The 23183-nt window shown below is 55.1% G+C and overlaps 1 protein-coding gene across 3 annotated transcripts; it reads left to right on the top strand.

Annotated features, from left to right (window-relative positions):
* The first annotated feature begins 1131 nt into the window (after nucleotides 1-1131).
* On the top strand, nucleotides 1132-23133 carry Rexo1 (RNA exonuclease 1 homolog). 3 transcript variants are annotated; one of them, XM_004654900.2, is made up of 15 exons: nucleotides 1132-1401; nucleotides 12630-14404; nucleotides 15129-15227; nucleotides 15864-16077; nucleotides 17323-17486; nucleotides 17976-18107; nucleotides 18406-18529; nucleotides 19333-19446; nucleotides 19572-19709; nucleotides 19862-19975; nucleotides 20426-20499; nucleotides 20786-20896; nucleotides 21248-21363; nucleotides 21443-21702; nucleotides 21777-23133. In XM_004654900.2, exons 1-15 carry the CDS (start codon nucleotides 1245-1247, stop codon nucleotides 21863-21865), a joined length of 3681 nt encoding a protein of 1226 aa, XP_004654957.2. In that variant the 5' UTR covers nucleotides 1132-1244; the 3' UTR covers nucleotides 21866-23133. The 3 variants fall into 3 exon arrangements, with proteins under 3 accessions (XP_004654957.2, XP_044990902.1, XP_044990901.1); XM_045134966.1 differs by lacking the exon at nucleotides 1132-1401 and adding an exon at nucleotides 5763-5855; XM_045134967.1 differs by lacking the exons at nucleotides 21443-21702; nucleotides 21777-23133 and having other exon boundaries at nucleotides 21169-21300.
* Nucleotides 23134-23183: the final 50 nt, after the last annotated feature.

The raw sequence follows: 23183 nt of genomic DNA, 5'->3' as shown, positions 1-23183 counted from the left end.
GCCAGCTGCACAAGGTGGCCCACGCATCTTGAGTTCATTTGCAGTGGCTGCATGCATTGGTGCGCCCATTCTCTCTCTCTTTAATAAATAAAAATAGAATTAAAAAAAAAAAGAAAGCTGAGGCAGAATTCCTGCAAGATCAAGACTAGGCTGGGCTACAGCAGAGTAGACTAAAAACAAACAAACAAACAAAAACAGCTGGGCATGGTGACACACGCCTTTAATCCCGGCACTCGGGGAGGCAGAGGTAGGAGGATTGCTGTGAGTTCCAGGCCACCTTGAGACTATATAGTGAATTCCAGGTCAGCCTAGACTAGAGTGAGACTCTACCTTGAACAACCAAAAATAAATAAATAGAGCCGGAGAGATGGCTTAGCGGTTAAGGCGTTTGCCTGCTAAGCCAAAGGACCCAGGTTCCATTCCCCACTGCCCAAGTAAGCCAGATGCACAAGGTGGTGCATGCATATGGAGTTTGTTTATAGCGGATGAAGGCTCAGCAGCGCTCATTCTCCCTCAAATAAATAATTTAAAATAAAAAAAATAAGCCGGGCGTGGTGGCGCACGCCTTTAATCCCAGCCAGCCACTCTCGGGAGGCAGAGGTCGGAGGATCACTGAGGATCTCGAGACCAGCCTGAGACTACATAGTGTATTCCCTGGGATAGAGCAAGACTGCACCTCGAAAAGTCAAACAATAATAATAAATATTACCACGCGCGGCATAGGTGCATATCTGAGTTCACTGTGACACGCGTGGATCTCGGGTGGTCACAGTCCGCTTGTCTCGCGCGCATGATTTCCGCATCCTCCAGGGGGCGCGTTCAGGCGCTGTCTAGAACACCGGGCTCAGAGAGCTTTTTTTAGTCAGGCACGCTGTGGACGCCCCAGCTCCTCGGGGATATGCGGTTCAAGATGGCAAGGCTATAGTAGGAGTCATCCGGTGAGGAGAGGTTCCCAGAGGCCACAAGCAGCGCATCCGCTCCCACTACGCCTCCTCATGGTGGAGACTTTGGGCTCAAAGTCTCCCAAATTCTCATGGGAGTTAGTATTTCTGAGCAGGCGCGCCGCAAGTAGCCCGTCCCGAAATCCCTTGCGGCGGCGTCTCGGGGGCCTCAGGGGGCCTCGTAGCAAGATGGCGGCGGCTGTGGTGGGGTCCGTGAGGCGCGGGCGGAGGCGATTGCGGCGTCTGTGAGGGGTCCCGGGGTCCCGGGTGTTTCCGGGCCGGGGCCCCGCTGTGGGACGCACCATGCTACGCTCGACCGGTTTCTTCCGAGCTATTGACTGCCCGTACTGGACTGGGGAGGACGGGGGCCCCTGCCGGCGGCCCTATTGCCACTTCCGGCATCGCGGGTCCCGGGTCCCCGGGGCGTCCAGCAGCGGTGGAGCGGCGTCGTCCGCAGCAGGTAAAACCCGTCGCATGGCCCATGTCTGTGCTCGGTTCCCCGTTGCCTCTTCTCCGCCCCTCCCTCAAAGGGACAGTTCCCCGGACCCCGAATTGAAATGCTGTGCAACTGCCCAGGCCTCTCGGATCCTCCCCGCCGTCCGCGAGTGCATACCGTACACAACCACTGGATGGCCCGGCCTGGACCCCTGCCGGGGGAGGGGACTTGGGCGACCGGCGTGACTGCGGGGGTGGCGCAGGCACGGGTCCTCCCTCGCGTCCCCGTTGCTGTGTAAGGAAGCTAACCCATCATATCGCAGTTCATCCATGACTCCAGATGTTTGTGGCAGCGTTTGTTTATTGTCACCACACTCGCCCACCCCGGGCATGATAGGCGTAGGCTTTTGTGTTTGCAGCGGGTCCCAGCAGCATCCTGATTGTGATGGTCGGTGCCATGGCACCCTGTGGTTGGAGAACCGAGGGGTCTGACTGAACTTATTGTAGGAGTTAGGAGACTTGTTACTTTGATTTTTTAAAGATTTATTTATATTTATTATTTATTTACTGGAGAGAGAGGGAATAGGCCTAGGACCCATTGTTTTGCAAACAAACTCCAGATGCATTCGCCACCATGTGGCACATTTGGCTTACATGGGACCTAGAGAGACGAACCTGGGAACCTAGGCCTCGTGCCTTAATCACTAAGCCGTTTCTCCAGTCCGTAGTTTGATTTTTGAGAGAGATGGTCATTAGTTCTACCGGGCTGGCCTAGAACTGAAGGATCCTCCTGCTTCAGCTTATACAATACTCGAAAACAGATGAGCGCCCCCACAGCTGCCAACCCCAAGGATTTGGGTTGCATTAAAAGCAAGGAGGGGGCTGGAGGGATGGCTTAGCGGTTAAGGCATTTGCCTGCAAAGTCAAAGGACCTAGCCAGGTTCGATTCCCCAGCACACATGTCAGCCAGATGCACAAGGGGTTGCACGCATCTGGAGTTCGTTTGCAGTGGTTGGAGGCCCTGGTGCGCCCACTCATTCTCTCCCCTCTCCCTCTTTCTCTGTCAAATAAATAAATTAAAAAAAGAAAAAAGGAGGGATGGAGGAGTCTGGGGAAATAGCCCAAAGGTTAAAGGAGCTTGCTTATACAGTCTTCTGGCCAGAACCCACAAGGACAGAAGCATTTTCAGCATTAAGACACATTGATATGCCCATGCATACTAGCATATAAATAGAAAGGGATAGCTGGAAGAAAGGCTGTGCTGTGTGGAGCACCAAGTAGGAACTCCCAACCCAATGGTAACATGTGCCTCTTAGGTGTGGCTCTCTTCTCCCATCAGGCTAAGATGTTGTATATCCCAGGTTTCCTCATCTATTCTTTTCAACCTCACCCCCAGTGCTTGAAGTGGAACCCAGAGGTCCACCACTGACCAGCCTGCAGCCCTCACTGTGAGATCTAGGCTGTCACACTACTGCTGACCACACCCCCCCAGCCCTCACTGAGTGTTTTGGGCTGTCACTCTATTGCTGACCACGCCCCTAACCTTCAGTGTGAGTTCTAGGCTGTCACTCTACTGACCACGCCCCCAATCCTCACTGTGAGTTCTAGGCTGTCACTCTACTGACCACGCCCCCAACCTTCACTGTGGGTTGTAGGCTGTCACTGTACCGCTGACTGTGGACTTTAAAAATTTGTTCCTTTTTATTTCTGTTTATTTGAGAGTGACAGACATGACACAGATAGAGAAAGTGGCACAGAGAGAGAGAAAATGGGTGCACCAGGTTCTCCAGCCACTGCAAACGAACTCCAGATGCATTCACCACCTTGTGCATCTGGCTTACATGGGTACTGGGGAATCGAGCATCGAACCGGGGTCCTTAGGCTTCACAGGCAAGTGCTTAACTGCTAAGCCATCTCTCCAGCCCCTTCACTGTGGACTCTTAAGGCAGGAGCTCTATAGCTAACCATGCTCCTAGCACCTCACTAGAAGATTCTAAGTATGTGGTGTATTGAACTACCACTCCAAACCTAATGTTAGTTATAATTTTTTGTTTGTTTGCTTTCCAAGGTAGGGCCTTGCTGTAGCCCAGGCTGACCTGGAATTTACTCTAGTCCCAGGCTGGTCTCAAACTCATGGTAGTCCTCCTACCTCTGCTCCCCAAGTGTTAGGATTAAAGGTGTGTGCCACCACCCCCAGTCTCTTTTTTTAAGAAAATTTTGCATGTTTGTGTTTATAGGCACACCAGGGTCTCTTGCCACTGCAAACAAATGCGGGTTGTAGAAGATGGCGTAGTGGTTAAGGTGTTTGCCTGCAAAGCCAAAGGTGCCCAGGTTCTATTCCCCATGTAATTCAGATGTGCAAAAGGGCCACGTGCATCTGGAGTATGTTTGCAGTGGCTAGAGGCCCTGGTGCACCCATTCTCTCTCTCAAATTAATAAATAAAATATATTTTTTAAAAATGCCTGATAAGCTTTACATGGGCAACTGGGGAATTGAACCTGCTGAGCCATCTCCACAGCTCCAAGCCCAGCTTTAAAAAAAAAAAAAAGTTACTTATTTGAGAGAGAGAGAAAAGAGGCAGATAGAGAATGGGCATGCCAGGGCCTTAGCCACCTTGTGCATGTAGTTTACATGGGTCCTGGGGAATCGAACCTGGGTCCTTTGGCTTTCCAGGCAAGCTCCTTAACTGCTAAGCCATCTCTCCAGTCCAATGCCCAGCTTTTTTTGTGTGTGAGTATGGACATGCCACAGCACATGTGGAGGTCCTGTCAGAGTCAGCTGTCTTGTTGTCTGCATTGTCTTTTCTTTTTTAAAAAAATTATTTGTTTATTTATTTATTTGAGAAAGAGAATGGGTGCACCAGGGCCTCTAGTCACTGCAAGCTCCAGATGAATGTGCCACCTTGTGCAGCTGGCTTACATGGGTCCTGGGGAATCAAACTGAGGTCCTTTGGCTTTGCAGGAAACTCTTTAACCACTAAGCCATCTCTCCATTCCCCCCCCCCCCTTTTTTTGGTTCTTTTGAGGTAGGGTTTTGCTGTGGCCCAGGCTGACCTGGAATTAACTTGGTAGTCTCAGAGTGTCCTCGAACTCACAGAGATCCTCCTACCTCTGCCTCCCAAGTGCTGGGATTAAAGGCATGCGTCACCATGCCCGGCATTACATTGTCTTTTCTAGAGCAGCTGGCTCACAAACGTGTGTGCTATTATTTCATAGCTGCATGCTTGCCTTCCTTTTCCCCCTACCTGCCTTTCTTTCTCCTTTCTTCCTTCCCTCCCTGCCTCCCTCCCTTCTCCCCCCCATGTTGGTGCATGGGGATGAAAGGCTACAGTGTCTGGCTTTCTGTTGGTTCAGAGGATCTGAACTTAGGTCCTCAATTTATGTGGCTAGGACTTTATCCACTTAGCCATATCCTCTTTGTTTTTCTTTTTCTCTCCCCTCCCCTCCCCTAGTAGGTTCTCACTTTAGTCCAGGCTGACCAGAAATGCAGCAGCCTAAGGAACAATGCCTGGCAAGCTGGAGGCTAGGGCCTGGTTGGTTGGAGCATGCAGTTGAGGCTGGAGGCTACCCAAAGAAGCAATGTACAGCACGCAGTGCTCGCCCTCTCTGACCATCTGCAGTGACTTCCAGTTGCTCACATGCCCATCCTCCAGGGACATCTGGCATTTTCTTCTTAAGATAAGGTTTCATGTATCTCAAGCTGGACTTCAACTTGCTGTGTAGCTGAGGTGACCTTGAACTCCTGATCCTCCTGCTTCCATCTTGCCAGTGGTGGAATGATAGCATGTGCTTCCATGTCCCGTTCATGCCATGCTAGGGATGAACCCAGAGCCTCATGCATCCTACCCCCTGAGCTGCAGCCCATCTGCTCTTTGATTTGTTTATTCTCATGAGACCTAGCTCTGATGCCCACTGATGGTGTCCAGCACTAGCTTTCCTCTGAACACAGGTGTTGGCTCAATGACTCCCTTCCTGCCACACCAAACCTGTCATGTGCTGGCCTATGCTATAACTGGCCAGTTGGTTTCCCAGAGCTTTGTTTTGGGATTGATATTGTGATGCACTGGTGCCCCATGATCCCTTGGGGGAAATGCACCTGCTTCTCCCTTGTTAGAATAAACTGTTCTGCCCCTGTCTCTGGTGGGTCAGGTGTCACCAGCTGTCCCCTCCTCAGGCAGAACCCGCTGTGGGATCTTTTTTGCCTTCCTTTTTCCCCCCTCGGTGCCAGAGAGACCAGGGAGTTGTGTCCTCTGCTCTAGGTGTGAACAAGGCTGGAGCAACCCTGCCTTGGCTGTGTCCTTTGGGCTCTGTGGAGTGGCCCTCCACTGCCTTTGCTTTCCTCCAGCAGGTGGCGCTCAGGCCCCACTCCTGGGCCCGTGCTTCTTCAGCTGTGACCACCTTTGTTCCAAGGCAGATGGCCTGTCACTGTGAGCCTCAAGTCTGGCTGAGTGGGGAAGGGAGTTTGCCCACAACAGCAAGGTGGGTCAAGAGTGTCCATAGCAGAGGAGGCTTGGAGACAACAGGGGTCAACCCAGTGGACAGACAGTGTTTGTGATGTTTGCAGCAGGTGGCCTGATGCTTCTGGGTCAGAGGGCAGGGGTTGCTTCGTGTGGCAGGCCTGGGGGCCTTAAGTTTCACTCTGGGCTCTTTTTTTTTTTTTTTTTTCTTCACTCTGGGCTCTTGTGGCTGACCCATTGGTCATTTGGAGCTTCCTGGGCCTGGCCAGGTGGTTATGGAGGGATGTGCCTGGCAGCTCTTACAAACTAGGGCCTTCCTTGCTGTGCTCCTGGGCCACTGTCCCAGACCAGTTTCTGGCCAAGGTAGGTCAGCTGAGAAGTAGTGATGAGCAGGCAGTCCTAGCTTCATGACTTCTTCCTGCCATACCAAACCTGTCATGTGCTGGCCTATGCCACATCTGGCCAGTTGGTTTTGGGTTGATCTTTGTTTTGGGGTTAACCGTGTGCCCCACAGTCCCCTGGGGGAAATGTAGCTGCCTCCCCTTGTGCCCTTTGCTGATTTGGACAAAGTAACCAGCAAAGGTTGTTAGGGGTTGTTAGGGTCCCTAGAGTGAGTGTCTCTCTTGGTCTTCTTGGCAACTAGGAGTCTCATTGGTCATCAGCAGAGTCCTGTTCAGTGCAAAGGCCATGGGTGACAGCAGAAGCCAGGTACAGGCTTGGCTTGGGGTATCAGGCATGGACATGACCCAGTATGAATGGCTCCTGAATTATTTTGGTCTGTGGACTGTGATACCAAAGGCAAGTCCAGGGCAGCCTGTAGGTGGATTCTAGAAGGAATAGGGTTTGGTCAAGGCAGGAGGGAGAGTGTCCTGGGGAAGAGAAAAGGATGAGGAAGGGAAGTAGGCCAGGTCAGGGTCCAGGTAAGCTCCCTGTGTAGTCACAAGAGCCCCTGACTGTGGGCACATCCCTTCTGAGTCTCAGCCCTCTGTGACTTCCAGATCCCAGTCCTATCCCATCATGTACATTGGGCAGGTTTTCTAGACCAAGATGAGCATGGGCACAGGCCCTTGAGCACCTGGTGTCCAGCTGAGGCCAGTCTGTGCATTCTCCCAGGAGATATGTTGCCGTGCCTTCCTCACCATGGAAACTGCACCCTTTAACTGTGAGCTGAAGGCATCCTTCCTTAAGTTGCTTTTTGTCAGGTGCCTGTCACAGCAGGTGAGGGCCTAGGGAGCTGGCCAGCCACTTCCTGGGTCCCAGGCCAAGGAAGAGTCAGCTCGGGAATGTTGGGTTCCACCCTTGCATCAGAGGGTGTGGTGCAAGGTCCTTGGTTTTTGCCTACTTAGTGATGTTAGCATCCATCTCACCCCTGGCTATGAGGAACACACTGCATGTCTGATGGTGGTCACCCTGCTGGAGAGCCCTAGTCACTTGTCAGCCTTTCACTTCCAGGACTGGCTTCCAGCTTCTGTTGTGTTCTGGCAGGGAAAGGGAAGAGACCTCTCCCTCCTACCCTGCTGGTCTTTGCGTCATGCTCTCCCTCCCCCTCCCCGTGTTCTGGAGCAGTTCCTTCCTTTCACTCTAGACTTTGGAGAGCACAGAAGCCTCCTAGGTGTGTCCTGGGTCCGCACCACTGTCCTGCATCTGCCCCTGCCCACCAATCCTCTTTTTATTTTTAAAAGTTATTTTTATTTACTTATTTGAGAGAAAGAGGGGGAGAGAGAGAGAGAAAGTGGGTGCACCAGGGCCTTTGGCAACTACAAACTCCAGAAGCATGTACCACCTTGGGCATCTTGCTTATGTGGGTCCTGGGAATAGAACTGAGGTCCTTTGGCTTTGCAGGCCAGTGCCTTAACTGCTAAGCCATCTCTCCAGCTCTTTTTATTTTTTTTATTTATTTAATTATTTGAGAGAGAGAAGGAGGCAGAGAGAGAGTGTGTAATCGCTATTGTTTTCTGCGGTGGTTCCCTCACCTGGTCTTCTGGACCTGGCCTGATGACCTGTGTCCTGGTGCCATTAAGTATGACCTTTGTGCAGAGTGGCTAGGGATTTCAGGAGTCTGCCAGTGCGACTGCTAGAGAGTGGATCTTGTGACCCCCTGTGGCATGTCTGGGGACATAGGTGATTGTCCTAAGTGAGGAATTTTCTGGCATAGTGGGTGGAGGCCATGGACATGGCTCAGCACCTGCAGGGTCCATTATACATGGTGCCCAGGTTCAGGGGGTCGCTCTGGTCCTTGTTTCAGATGAGTTGTGAAGCTGGACATGGTTCAGAGGGACAATCACTGTCCCTCCACCCAGCCTGGGTGCTCAGGTAGAGCTTATTGGAACTCATGGGAGAGCAGCAGGGAGGAGCTTGGGATCCACCTGCTGCGCCAGGGACTTGCTGCGGGCACTGGTGCCCCTTTTGCAGAGAGGAGCTCCAGGTGCAGGCATGTTGACTTTGGGGCTGTGGTGAGCACCCTCTCCAAGGTGGAGGGATCCACTCAGTACTGCCCCCTCCATGGTCCAGATATGCTAGGCAAAGTGGAGGTGGGAGGGCTGTACCCTGTCTCTGCTCCACTGTCTAAGTACTGATCAAGATGGCTTTGGAGGGCTGGAGAGATGGCGTAGTGGTTAAGGCACTTGCTGGCAAAGCCAAAGGACCCAGGTTTGACTCCTTAGAACCCATGTAAGCCAGATGCACATGGTGGCATGTGTGTCTGGAATTCGTTTGCAGTGGCTGGAGGCACTAGCATGTCCATTTTCTCTATTTGCCCATCCCACTTTCAAAAAAAAAAAAAAAAAGATGGCGTTGGATCCTGTCTTCTGTGTCACTGCTCCTGTGTCAAGTAATAAAACTGCCATGTTGTGCCAGGTGTGGTGGTGCAAACTTTTAATCCCAGCACTTGGGAGGCAGAGGTAGGAAGGTCAGCATGAATTCAAGGCCAGCCTGAGACTACTTAGTGAATTCCAGGTCAGTCTGGGCTAGAGGGAGACCTTACCTCAAACCCCACCCCCCCAAAAAAAAAAGAGCCGGGCATGGTGGCGCATGCCTTTAATCCCAGCACTCAGGAGGCATAGGTAGGAGGATTGCTGTGAGTTGGAGGCCACCCTGAGACTCCATAGTGAATTCCAAGTCAGCCTGGGCTAGTGTGAGACCCTACCTCGAACCCTCCCCCCCCAAAAAAAACAACCCTGCAGTGTCACCTGACCCTGGCATGTGCTTTCTGTGAGGACGCAGGGGTCCCAGTACCAGGGTGGGTATGGATCCCACCCAGCTTTCTGGTGGGTACTCAGAAGGCACTGCCAGCCCCTAGTAGTGCTTTAAGAATTGGAAACACCCTGGGTGAGAAAGGGCAGGTGAGGAGCCAGGAGCCTTGCTCTTCAAATTTATTTTGGCCTTGGAGGAGAGCCACCTCAACCCTGCCTAGGGCTGCTGGCAGCATGGCAGCCTCCACCCTGCCTGGTCCTTCAGAGTCAGCCTTGGAAAGCCTGTCCTGGCTGCCCCCCTGCCACCCATCTGGCATTCTGCTAAGAGATTTCAGTGCCTTTTCCAAGTCTGAGCACCCTGGAGGGGGGAGTCAGGGTGGCATACAGGGGCATGAACAGGTGTCTACAATGAAGTCAGCCCCTGCCTGAGAGTGCCCAGCTAGCCAGCTTCTGAGGTTAGCCAGGGGAGCTTGTCTCCCTGGATCACACTATATGGCTCTAGCTGCCAGGAAGCCCCAGCATCGCACCATGGGGGAAGCCTTTGGGATCCAGGGGAAGGCCCCGAAGGAGGACCTGAGGCTCGTTACAGTCTCTAAAGCCTGGCCCCCACCACATGTGTGTAAATGTCTATGTCTATGGCCATCTCCCTTGGTGTACTTGTAGGACTTGATCCAGTGTGGCTGACCTCATCTGTCCAGTGGGTGAATTCAGAGGGCCCTAGGCACTTGGGTATCCTGGAGGAGGCCTGAAGGATTCCCAGAGCATAGCTGAAGGGAATGCCCCAGGATCAGACTTAGGATTGGAAGGAAGCGTGAAGGTCCACTTTGGGAACTCAGGCCATGCAATTGTAGACCTTCATGAGACAGAACCACTTCCTGAGCAAGCCCAGAGAGGCTGGTGCTCAGTGCTTAGAGGCCATGAACCAGCCTTCCCACCTCACATCTTCCCCTTTATCTGCCTTCCAGCCCTCATGGCACCCAAGCAGCGTCCCTGGGCCTGGGCTTGTCTGCTTGTTCCTGGTATTTCCAGCCATCCTGCGGGGTCAGTGTGCTGTGACCTGGGCTGGGGAGTTATGTCAGCCCAATCCAGGCAGGCCATTGCTGTTATCAGTCTTTTGGCCTCAGACAAGGCTGTGAAGGGGGGAGGCAGCTTGTGGGGTGGACTGACAGCTGGGCTGGATGGTGGAGGTGCAGTGGGGCAGGCAGAGCTGAGGGCACTGCCCTGGTAGGTTAGAAGAGCCTCAGTCCTCACTCTCATTCCTCCCACCTGTGGCAGGCCTTGCGCTCTGCCCTGGAGACCCTGAGTCCCAGTCTAGCAGGGCGTCGGGAGGGTGGGGTAGAGAACAATAGCTGAGGGCTGGAGGGTGTGCAGGTTCAACGTCAAGACCCTTGGGGGTCCTTCTGTGTGAGAAAGAATGGTTGCTCAGAGCAGAGCTTTTGGAAGCCTTCAGTCACCCAGGTCCTTCTGTTATCCAGCCCTGGTCTAAATCCCCCCCCCCCAAAGGAGTGCCTTCTGTGGCCACCCACATCAGCTCAGCCAAGCAGAAGGCCCTATGCTTTACCTATCACAAGGCCCTCCTTTGTTATTTGCTGGTTTTTGTTTTGTTGGTGTTGTTTGATTCTAAGAAGGGAACTTAGTCATGTACCATGCAGCCTCTATCCAGAGTCTCCCATCCTACTGCCTCTGGTTCTGCACTTCGGTGCTGTAGCAAGTTTGCAGGTGGCTCTGGGCTGTGCTTTACCCCCTGTTTGATGTTTTTAGTTTCCTTCCCTTCCTCTCCTTTCATTTTCCTTCTTTTTAAAATATTTTATTTATTTGGGAGAAAGGAGGAGGCAAATGGAATATGGGTGTGCCAGGGTCTCCAGCCACTGCAAACAAACTCCAGGCACATGAGCCTCCTTCTGCATCTGGCTTATGTGGGCCCTGGGGAATTTAACCTGGATCCTTAGACTTCATAGGCAAGCACCTAAACCCCTAAGCCATCTCCCCAGCCCCCCACTCTGTTTTGTTTTTTTTTTTCTTTTTAACTTATGTATTTACTTTTTTGGTATTTCGAGGTATGGTCTTGCTGTAGCCCTGGCTGACCTGGAATTCACTCTAGCGTTAGGGTGGCCTCGGAACTATTTTTTTGTGTGTGTGTGCCACTACACCTGGCCTTTTTTGTTGTTGTTCAGTTATATTAGAAATAGAACTCAGGGCCATGAATATGCTAGGCAGGTACTGGGTCACTATCCCCTCACAGTGGGTTCTAGCCAGGAGTCCTATTGCTGACCACGCCCCCAGCCCTCACTGTAGACTCCAGGCTGTCACTCTACTGATGACTACACTCCTAGCCCTCGCTATGGATCCTAAATAGGAGCTCTATCCTTGAGCCCCTCTGACAGCACTTTTTTTTTTTTTTTGAGAGAGAGAGAGAGAAAGAATGGGCATACCAGGGCCTCTAGTCACTGCAAACGAATTCCAGGTGCTTGCACCCCCTTGTGCCTCTGGCTTATGTGGGTCCTGGGGAATTGAACCTGGGTTCTTTGCCTTTGTAGGCAAGTGCCTTAACCACTAAGCCATTTTCCAGCCCTTTTTTTTTTTTCTGTTTTGAAACAAATTCTTATTAAGTTACACTGGGTAACCTTGAACTTTCAGTCCTGCCTCAGCCTGCTGAGTGGCAAGGATGGTGGGACTGGATCAATACTAACTTTTTTTTTCCAGGCAGGGTTTCACTCAAGCCCATGCTGATCTGGAACACACTCTGTAGCCCCAGGCTGTCCTCACAGCTATCTTCCTACCTTAGCCTCCCCAGTGCTGGGATTAAAAGCATATGCCATCACACCCGCCTCTGGACCACTACTTTCAAAAAGCCTGGTCGGGTGTGGTGGTTTTGGCCTGTCATCTCAGCACTTGAGAGAGAGGCAAGAGGGTCAGGAATTCAAGGCTACTTGAGACTGTTATATCAGTCCACTTGCAGGAGTCAATCGTAGCACTAAGATTGGAGTCTGAGGTTGGAGGTTGGAACATTGCTGTAAGTTCAAGGTCAGCCTGGTCTACATAGTTCAACACTAGCCAGGGCTACCTAGTGAGACTCTGTCTTAGAAAAAAAACAAGAAAGACCTAAAGAGCACATCCTGGTGTTTTCCAGCCGTAGCTACAGGCGAGCCTGTGTGTTCCGAATGCTTTGGAGGGTTTGCACTGTCTGATGTCTGTGTCCTTGGGGCTTTGGGAGCTCTGGGAGTAAACAAACAATGGCATGGCATTGCCCATGAGACGTCTTGTCCTCTTTTGGGATAGAGCTTGAAGTCTGGGGCTTGCCTACCTTGGAAGTTCTGTCTGTAACATCTCTACCTCATTTGTTCCCAAGCCATGCCAGGGTGTTCCAAGGACCCTTCCCTTCCATTGAGATAGCCGCATGTCCACCTAGTGCCTGTCTGTCACTGTCTCCCAAGAGCCTGGCAGGCAATGGGTGACTAGACACTTGGGGGCTTAGGTGAGGGCCTGGCATAACGTTAGGTTCCAGAAGGCCAGTTGCCTCTGCTTGCCCACCAAGGCCAAGACCCACAGTGGCTCCTTCTCCAGCAGACCTGCTCATGAGCTGTTCTGTGCTCTTCTCCTTCCAGGGCTCGGTTATGACCCATATAACCCTGAGCTGCCCCCATCTGTGGCGCAGAGGGAGAATGGCACGCTGGGCCGGGGCGATGAACCCAGCTCTGACATGCTGGAGCTGGAGCTGGTCAACCAGGCCATCGAAGCGGTTCGCAGTGAGGTGGAGCTGGAACAGCGGCGCTACCAGGAGCTCCTGGAGACTGCTGGGGGGGCCTCCGCCCTGGCACCTCGTAGCCCTGCTGCAGGCCTGGATGAGGACACCTTCCCCCTGGCCTTCAGCTACACACCTGGCAGCCATGGCCTGCTGAGCCTTGATGACGGCTACCAGCCCACCCCACTGGCTGCTCCTGCCGAGCCAAGCAGCAAGTACTTGCTAGGCTCTGTGGAGAGGGGCCAGGGCAAAGTGGGAGGTGGCAGTGCCCTGGAGTATGTCCCCAAGGCTGTGAGCCAGCCACGGCGTTATGGCCGCCCTGTACCTAGCAGCAAGTACGTCGTGGACAACTCCAAGCCATCCACAGACCTAGAGTATGACCCGCTCTCCAACTACTCAGCCCGGCACCTCAGCAGAGCCAGTTCCAGGGATGAGAGGGCCACCAAACGGCCACGTGGCTCCCGTGGCAGCGAACCCTACACACCTGCTCTCAAGAAGTCCTGTGACCCCTATGGCAGCTGTGAGGCTAGGTTCTCAGACTCAGAAGATGACATAGCAAGTACCCCCAAGGCCGATGTCAGCCCCTCCAAGGCCAAGGCCCAAGTCAGTCCCTCCAAGTCTGATGTCAGTTCTCCAAAGGCAGAGCCCAGCTCCAAGAACAAGGCCACTGGGAAGCTGCCCCCCAAGAAGGGCTTGGAGCCTGAAGAAGGTGGCCTGCGTGAGACCAAGGAGATGGCTGTTCAATATGATGTGGGGGACCTTGGGCAGTCTCCCAAGGGTGCAGATGAAGTGTCCCCTGCTAAGCCTGTCTCCCTAGCCCCATCCTCCCAGTATCCTGGAGGCCCCAAGGAGGGCAAGCACAAGAAGAGGAGACATGGGGCCCCAGCCAGCCTCAGCCACAAGGACGGCGCCCGGAAGAAAGATAAGAAGAAAGACAAGGACAGGGCCAGGCCTGCAGAGAAGCCCTGCACTGACAAGAAGACCCTGCCGGCTAGCAGCCCGCGGCACAAGAGCCAGCGCCCTGAAGGGACCAAGAAGAAGCCATCTTTGGCCACCTTGGTGGCCAGCTCAGGGAAAGGGGGACCCAGCCACCCTGCTAGTGGGGGTCCCCGACTCCAGGACTCTGGTCCCAGTGCTCACTCACTGCCTAACAGAAAGGGCAGCGGTAAGACTCCCTCAGGAAAGCTTGTGGAGCGCAAGGCCCACTCCTTGGATGAGGGTGCCCCCCAGGATGCCCCCAAGCTGAAGAAGCGGGCTCTGAGCCACGCTGACCTCTTTGGAGACGAGAGTGAGGAGGAGGACAACGTGGGGTCCGGGGCACCTCAAGTCTGGCCCCCTGCCCTGCCGGGTCTCAGCTCAGACTCGGACTCAGACTCAGACTCCAGCCTGGGCTTGAGTGAAACACAGGTGGCCAAACGCCTCAAGGGCTCCCCACCCACAGCCCCCACACCTCCCTCGCCGTCGTCCTCCTCCTCCTCCTCCTCCTCAGGGGCTGGGGAGGACTCGGAGGAGGACGTGGATTACTCGGCTCTGGAGAAGGAGGTAGACTTTGACTCAGATCCCATGGAGGAGTGTCTGCGGATCTTCAATGAGTCCACCAGTGTGAAGACGGAGGACAAGGGCCGGCTGGCCCGGCAGGTGAGGGCACCGGCCATGGCAAGGGGACACTCCATCCTGCAGCTGACTCTGGATGACCCACGCCTCTACCACCTGGTGGCAGCTGTTCCCTCAGCACTGGCCTCTTAACTCGTTTAAAATTCAGGAACCCGTGGTGGCCGCCCGCTGCCCCTCTGCGCCCCATCCAGAAAGAGGACGCTGGCTTTCTACCCACCCAGCCAGCTTCCCATCGCAGCATCCGACTGACCGTTCAGACTGACCGGCAAAGGGGTACCGGGCCCTCCCGCCCCGCCTGCTGTGCTGCTCTGGCCGCCCCCAGCCCTTCTGCCCTCGCTTTCTCTCCCTCACTCCCCTCACCCCTTTTCTTTCTCCTCCCTTCTTGGCTCTCAGTCTTCCTTGACCTGTCTGGGTGTCCTCATCCAGAAATCCCCCTAAGCTACCACCATAGGGCCCTCACTCTAAAAAGGCAAAACCAAGTATTGCTGGTTCCCTCCAGCTACTGGAGGGGACGCCAGGGCTTCCAGTCTTGTGCAGTGTGCAGCTGCTAACCTGGACAGGCAAAGACAGCAGCAGTGGGGCCATGCCAGCTGCTTGCAGACTTGCTGCTCTGGCCTGGGAGGTGGGGGCCAGTTGCTGATTCCAGATCTGGCCCTCACCTGCGAGACCACCTGAGATCTTGAAGCTGGGTGGAAAGATAGATGAGGCCCAGGGAAGCCCTATAGTGAGGTGCCCATGTGTGTTTCAGCCCCCCAAGGAGAAGGATGAGAAGGAGTACACGGGCCTGACTACCTTGTTCCTGGGGCAGAAGAGGAGGGTCTCCCACCTCTGCAAACAAGGCAGGGAGGTAAGACCCAGTTTGGGGATGCAGGAGGGAGAGGGGCTGCTGGGTTGCAATGTGCTGGCCTGCCTTTAAGACCAGGTCCCCGTGTGCTCTGCTGCTGTTTTCCTTGGCAAATTTGTATCTGGTGCTGCCTTGTCCTGGAGAGAAATGCATCCCAGCCATGTCCTTTCCTCCCACTGTCTCCAGGGCTGGGGACAGGCACAGAGCAGGGCAGTGAGGCGAGTCCAGGTTGGGGGTGTGGTCAGAACAAGTTGCCTAGCACGAAGTGGCCCAGGGCAGGGATCACAGATACAAACTTAAGCTGTTCAGGATGGGTCACCAGACCCTTCCTTACAGGGAGGTAGAGCAGGGATTCCAGCCCTCTTGTCACAAGGCCTGAGGATTCCTACCTCACCCATTGACTTGGCCATCTTGGGCCCCTAGGGTCCCTAAGGACAGAGCAAGGACTCACAAATGCCTCTGGTGCATTGGGCAGCTAGAGTTAGGTGACTGGAACTTCTAGAAGCTGGGGGAAGCTGGTGTTGGAGTGGCACTCCTCAGCCTAGAGCCCTTTCCACCAGACCACTAGCCTGTTCTTCTGGCCACCTGCTGTGGGTAGTCCAGTCTTATAGCCAGAACCCAGGACCTGTGATCTTCCAGGCAGAGCCCCCCAGAAGGGCCTCTGTGGCACCCCTGGCCCGGCCCCCAACTGCACAGGAGGTGTGCTACCGTCGGGCCCAGCAGGCACAGAGAGGGTCAGCTGGCTGGCTGCAAGCTGCTGTGCGGCCACCTGAGAGGCCCTCTTCCGTACACATCTCGGCCCCAGGGGAGAAGAGGAGGATCGCCCACGTCCCTAACCCCCGCCTCGCCACTGGTAAGTCCCAGCACCAGGAACCTCTAGAAGCACTTGATGACCTTAGCACACATCTGGAGCCTCATTTTGAGCTCTGTGAAATGGGAGTAAGTCTTGCTCATGACTAGTAGGAGAACCAGAAGGCCTGGACCCAACCTTGTTGCCTTCTTCCTGACCCAGGCCTCAGGGATGCTGGAGGTCATTACCCAGCATAGCTTTGCCCCTGGCAAGATATGAACCAGGGAGAGGCCTCATTGGGATCTGAGAATGAGCTTTTCTGGTGTGGGGCCCATCCAGGTTGTCAAGATGGGCAGGGCAGGGCAGGGCATGCAGAGGGCCAGTACTGTCTGCTGTGAAATTTCCTGGGCCAGAGGCAGGTGACAGTAACCTGGCCAGCTGCTGATTGTGTACATTCTTCCAAGGGACTGGGGACTGTAGGTCCCACTGGACCTCAAGGGGCTCACACTCTTAGAAAGAACTCTCCGGTCTCACTGAGCCCACCCTCCCCTTCTCCAGGCCCTGCTGCCCAGGCCAGCTTCACAGCTCTTCCTGGCTCAGCTTGAATCAGGTCTTGCCAGCAAGGGCAAACTATCATAGCACAGCTCAGGGGATGGCTGCTCTTCCCAGGCTTGGCTGCAGCAGGGATTTTTGTGCATGGAAGGGGTGACCCCAGGCCATGTTGCTCCCAGGTGTGACAGCAGAAGCAGCCTGGTCCCATGTCGGAGCTCCTCAGTGTCCCCAGCCATGGGCTCCTCTCTAGTCTATGTCACCGGATCCCAGAGTGGTTATATGCCCTAAGCCCCTGTACAGACTACTACTTTTCTCTAGAGCAGAGTGTGAGGTTTGTGACCTCACCACAGGGATAGGCAAGCTGCTTGTCACAATGATAGGCTGGGTATCCCAGACCCTTTGGCCCTTTGCCCAGGAGCCAGCCAGGTTCCCCCCCCCACAGTTGTCAATGCCTTGGAATAGGGGGCTGGAGCATGTGGCAGAGTTCTCTCTCACGCCCTGCCACTCGCCAGACCACCCAAACTGTGGCATCCTTTGAGCTGGCCTCTGCCGCTTTGCCTCTCCTGGCCTCCATGGACTTGCCCCAGAGCAGCTAGAGTCCCATGTCATTCTACCGCCCAAGCCCAGCGCCCTCACCCCCATTGCGCTGTGGGATGCGAGTTCTGCTCACCCTCAGTGACCGCAGCTTCCTGGTGCTCAGGAGCTCCGTGATGGGCCTTCTGTCTTCCTGCAGTCACGTCCCCTGTCCCCTGCCAGCCCCCACAGGTGCCAAGAGGACACTAGCGGCCAGCAGCAGCCAAGCTCTCCACGTCCCTGAGCCTGGCAGCCAGCCGCTGAAGACACGCACTCTGTCGGGGATGGCGTCCAAAACGACCACCACCATCACACCCAAGCGCATCGCCCACAGCCCATCGCTCCAGGTACCTGTGCCTGGTCCTGGCACAGCCCTTCCTTTGTCTGCTCGCCAGAGTGACAGCAATAGCCTTCCTCTTCTCCCATTCTGATTTCAACCACGGGGTCCTGTGGGATCTGTTTAGCTTAGATGTTCTTCTGTGCTTCTTGGTGCTGGGGTGAACTTGTGAGCTTGTGTATGTTGGCCACTGAGCTGCAAGCAGCTCTAGTGGGCAACTTTGTGTTTATTTATGTATTTATTTTGCTAGGGGTGAATCCAGGGTCTTATGCATGCTAGGTGTGCATTCACAACTGGATTTCTAGGATTCTAGTCAGCGTTGCTACCTCTTACCATGCCCCCAGCCCTCACTGTGGGCTCTAGACAGGAGCTCAACAACTGAGCCTCAGCTTCATCCTCCACCTCTGCCTCCAGAATCCACTGCAGTTTCCTGCTGTGTCCATACAGTCTGGGATGTACCAGGTCCACATATTTCACCCATACCATTTTGCTTCCTCAGAGTCTAAAGAAACCCATTATCCCAAAAGAGTTTGGGGGCAAGGTCCCCACTGTGATCCGCCAGCGCTATCTAAACCTGTTTATCGAAGAATGTCTCAAGTTCTGTTCATCTAACCAGGAGGCCATTGAGAAGGTGAGCCCTTGGTTTTGAGCTTCCCCCTTGGCAGGTAGGGTTGGGGGCTCACTGACCACTGTGGCCACTGTTTGGAAGCAAGTAGGTCTTTAATGCCTCCTTGGCTCTCTGCCAGGCATGTCATTCTAACTCAGCCACCCACACAGCTTCCCCATGGGTGGCAGGCTCTTTTCCAGCCAGTGCTACTCCAAAGGCACATGTCTTTCTCTCTGTTTGGCATGGCCTGGCTCTGGGCCCCTCTTAGTGGTACCCAGAACTGCCTGGACCATGTAGCTCCTTTGTCCCATGTCCTGCCCAGGCACTGAATGAGGAGAAAGTGGCCTATGACCGCAGCCCCAGCAAGAACATCTACTTGAATGTGGCTGTTAACACCCTCAAGAAGCTGAGGGGCCTGGTCCCCTCCACAGGACCCAGCCTCAGCAGTGAGTACAGCTAGCTGCATGTGGGAGGGGCTGGGCTTGCTCCATCTACCAGGCAAGTTTCCCCTCTGTTGGAGGCAGTCCTGAGCTGAAGGAAGTCCCCCCCCCCCATCCCCCGTGGCCTGAAGGATGGGCTTTTACAGAAAAGGTGCCAAAAAGTACAAGGACCGTGCCCAGATAGATCCCCAAGGCAGGTGGCACCTGTGGAGGAGTTGGCCCATGCTTCAGAACAGCCTCTTCTCACTTGGAAGCTCCCCGCTTCACGAGCGGGCTTCAGCTAATGGAGCCACTTGTGGCCTCTTCAAGTGCCTCTGTGCATTAAGCCAGAGAGAGGGAGGAAGAGGGGTGAAGACATTTCATTACTAGGTCGGGTCTTGAAAGGCCACATTAAACCATCACCTTAGCGATCACACTCCCCCTCTCCTGTCTCATCTCCATTAACTACCCACCAGAGGCCCAGGTGGCCTGTGCAGACCTGGGGCCCAAGATGACAGGCACAAGGCTTGTTCAGTGAGTGCTCCTGCATACCTTCTCTCAGGGAGATCCAGTCTCACCTGTGTGGCTCCTCCTAGAGATTGGGGGGGGGTGTCACTCAGTCCTTGGGTGATGACCCCGGAGTCCCAAGGTCCCACATAGCACAGTTAGGCCTTTTGGCTCTGGCCAGGATCCTGTGGACTGTGGGCTGGGGATGACTCCACAAAAGGGGTGCCAAGCAGCGTGGCTTGCTGCAGGGGCAGCAGTGGGATACCATCATGTCCTACACCGCCATTAGCTGACCCCTCCTGGCTTTTCCCCCTTCCTTCCAGAAACCAGCAACCGTAGAGTTGTGTCCCATGAGGTTGTGCTAGGGGGCAAATTGGCCACCAAGACCAGCTTCTCACTGAGCCGCCCCAGCAGTCCACGCGTAGAGGATCTGAAAGGTGAGCATGTTCCCGGCCTGCCATGTGGGCTCACCCCACACCTCTTCACTTGTGTGGGCCTACCCCACCTGCTGCTTGGCACCCAGCTGTGCTGTGGCAGCAGGTAACACCCAGCACACCCACAGGGACCACCTTGTACAGCCGCCTCAGGGAGTACCTGCTCACCCAAGAGCAGCTGAAAGAGAATGGCTACCCCTTCCCCCACCCTGAGCGCCCAGGGGGTGCCGTCATCTTCACAGCTGAGGAGAAGAAGCCCAAGGACTGTGAGTCATCTGCATCCCGCCTGGGCCCTCGGTGGGGAGCACTGGGCGGGGAGCCACCTGGGTGAGCTGGGGCAGAGGGGCCGGGGACAGGTACCTCCTGGAGCCCCGGGGCTGCTGGGCACTGGCTACTCATTGTCTGTCTTCACCCACAGCCTCGTGTAGGATCTGTTGCCGCTGTGGCACTGAATACCTTGTGTCTTCTTCGGGTCGCTGTGTGCGCAACGAGGAGTGTTACTACCACTGGGGGCGACTCAGGCGGAACCGAGGTAAGGCCTGAGGGATGACACTGGTCTGGACCTCTTGCTTTCTTTCCCCTCATTCTTTGTTACAAAAGTGACCCTGTTCTGTGACTGTTCCTAAGCTGACCACTAAAGATCCCCAGCTGCCCCTACTCTGTAAGAGTCCTAGAAACTGGTTGTGGGCACAGCAGGAATAGAGTGTTCATTCTGGCCTTGCGAGTTCCCTGTAATCTAGATGTTCTTCCCTGTTGGCAGAGCTCAGGGCCCTCTGCTTGGCATCATGCCACCCAGTCTGTGCTCCTGTGGGTGGCAAGCCCTCCCCAGGCCAGTATCATCCTGACCTCTGGCCTGGCCTGGCACGTCCTGACCCCAAAGTCATTAAGGAGGGAGACTTAGTTCCCTATGTGGAATCCCAGTTCCTGCTCCAGGGCGAGGGGTTGCTGACTCATGAGTGCTGTCCCTTCCTCTTTCCCTCAGTGGCTGGGGGTTGGGAGACACAATATCTATGCTGCTCAGCGGCTGTCGGCTCTGTGGGCTGTCAGGTTGCCAAGGTAAGTCCCAGCGACCTGCCCCTCCTTTTTATAGGCTTCAGCCTCCTCCACTGTGTCCTGGGCTCATACCTGGCAAGCTCCCTTCCCCCCCCACACACACCTTGGCTGCCTTTCTGTCTGGTGCCTGATCACAGGTCCTAGCTGGGGCCGAGGTCTGGTTTGCTATGTGGTAGGACTTAGCAGCTGGGGGGCCAGGTCCCTGAGCCCATTGTGAACTGGCCTGGAGTTCACTGGGAGGAGCAGGCTCGGGCAAGCTGCCTGCACCCCTGAGCCACCCTGTCCCCAGCAACACGTGCAGGATGGCCGGAAGGAGAACCTCGAGGGCTTCGTGAGGACCTTTGAGAAGGAGCTTCCTGAGGACACCCATGCAGGGGTCTTCGCCCTTGACTGTGAGATGGTGAGTGCCCTCCTTGCAGAGTGGGGCAGTGTCTCCCCAAGAGTGAGGAGCAGAACCGGTACGAGAGTGGCTGGCTGTCATCACACCTGCTTAGATAAGGCATCTGCTGGCAGTGGCATCTTGTGATGGCTGGCCAGCCAGACATCCAGATGGACTCTGGGGTCTCAGCATGTGGGTGGGAAGGCTCCTGAGCAGTGCCCATTTGGGAAGGGGTCCCTAGAGTTCTCTGTCCAGGTGCCCTGAAGGTCCCTTTGTCCCATTGTCCCTGTCAGGGGCAACAGCAGTAGCACTACAGGAAGTGAAGGTGGACTGGGGAGGCCGGGCTGTGCTGACTCCACCCCGTGCCCACAGTCCTACACCACTTACGGTCTGGAGCTGACCCGCGTCACGGTGGTGGACACGGACATGCAGGTCGTGTATGACACCTTCGTCAAGCCCGACAACGAGGTGGTTGACTATAACACCAGGTGCGCCCAGCCTGCCACGGGCCCCGGCCGCCCTCCTGGCCTGCACTTGGCCCAACACTCCACTCTGCCATCCTCATAGGTTCTCGGGGGTGACGGAGGCCGATCTCACAGACACGAGCATCACACTTCGGGACGTTCAGGCCGTCCTGCTTAGCATGTTCAGTGCTGACACCATTCTTATTGGGCACAGTCTGGAGAGTGATCTACTGGCCTTGAAGGTCATCCATAGCACTGTGGTGGACACATCCGTGCTGTTCCCACACCGCCTGGGCCTGCCCTACAAGCGCTCCCTGCGGAACCTCATGGCCGACTACCTCAGACAGATCATCCAGGACAATGGTGAGTAGCTGTAACTGTGGCCCGGGACTGGGGTAGGTGGGGACCATGGCTTAGCAGCTGCATCTGCCTTGCAGTGGATGGACACAGCTCCAGTGAGGATGCCAGCGCCTGCATGCACCTGGTCATATGGAAGATCCGTGAAGATGCCAAGACCAAGCGGTGACTCCCGCCGCCCCTGCCATCATCCCTGCAGCCCCTTCCTGCCACCCAGTTGCCCTGAGCCCCAGGCCTCTTCTGAATCAGTGCAATAAATGTCAGAGCTAACTGCACCGCCACCGCAGGCACACCTGGAGCCCAGCCCCATGCCGTCCTGGCTGCCACCCCAGGCCTGCCCACCCCAGGACAGGGACTGACCAAGCTTAGATCTACACCCCTACCAGGTTCCCAGTGGCTGGGTTTGGCTCCTGCCCCTGATCTGCCCTCTCTGGCAGTCGCGGGCTTCTGTGATACAGGAGCTGTCTTTTTTTTTTTTATTTTGTACTGTTATTTTTATTGATTTTTAATTTAAATCCATTGGCTGGCACAGAGGTGCCCTGGCACCACCTCCTGTGGGGGACAAGGGTGGACAAAGCCAAAACCCCAGCTATAGGTAGGCCCATCCAGCCTGGTGGACCTGGATGGCCACCCTGCCTTGGGGTGCTGGCTTCCAGAAGTTAGCCCAGACCACCTGGATATCCTGACCATCCATGACCTGGTCATAGCCCCCCCAAACCTCGGGGTTTCTGGACTGTCTTCCTGGGAGTCCTCTTCCCTCTAGCAGGCCTGGGATAGAATAAATGTCTGGATTTTAGACTCTGGGTTGTGCTGCTCTTGGGGCCAGGCAAGACCTGTATACCCTGTAGGGCCCCTGCCCCCTCCCCCCACCCAGGCTGAGAGAGGGAAATGCTCACTGGGACTAAAGCTGGTGCTGCTCTAGGATGTCACAGGCCTGTGCCACCTGCTCTGGGAACCCTGTCCTAGAGGGTGGCCTGCGTTCCTCCTAGCCCCATCCTGCTGGGGTCTTAGGGAATGGCCTCGCTATCCATGCCATGTGACTGGCTGGATCAACCCCATGTGTTGATTATGCCGCCTTGTGGGATGGACAGGTGAGAGGTCCTCTGACCCTTTCCCCCTGCGCGCCCCAACACCACTGATTAGGAAGTAGGAAGCCAGGCTGAAGAACCCTGCAAACAGGAGATGCAGGTTCTAGCAGTCAGTGAGGGAGCAGCCTGCAGAGGGCGCTCTGCCACCTCACTTCCCTTTCAGGTCTGGGTCTGGAGTCAGCGGAGCGAGCCCTGAGAATCCATCTTGGGGTTGTATAGACAGCCCTCTAGGATCCTTGGTTAAGTCAGGGCCACTCTCACCCTCAGGGGCTCTTCTTGTGACCAAGTGAACTACCCCCACCTTCTGTAAACACATTTTCTAATAAATGGTGCCGATGTATTCACAGAAGCCTAGTGCTGTGTGTTCCTTTGAGGTCTGCCTCAGCCTGCCCAGAATAC

This window comes from Jaculus jaculus, chromosome 15 (assembly GCF_020740685.1).
Source record: "Jaculus jaculus isolate mJacJac1 chromosome 15, mJacJac1.mat.Y.cur, whole genome shotgun sequence".
Lineage (NCBI taxonomy): Eukaryota > Metazoa > Chordata > Mammalia > Rodentia > Dipodidae > Jaculus > Jaculus jaculus.
The sequence above is the reverse complement of the archived record's forward strand: the minus strand, read 5'-3'. Positions and strand labels throughout refer to the sequence as shown.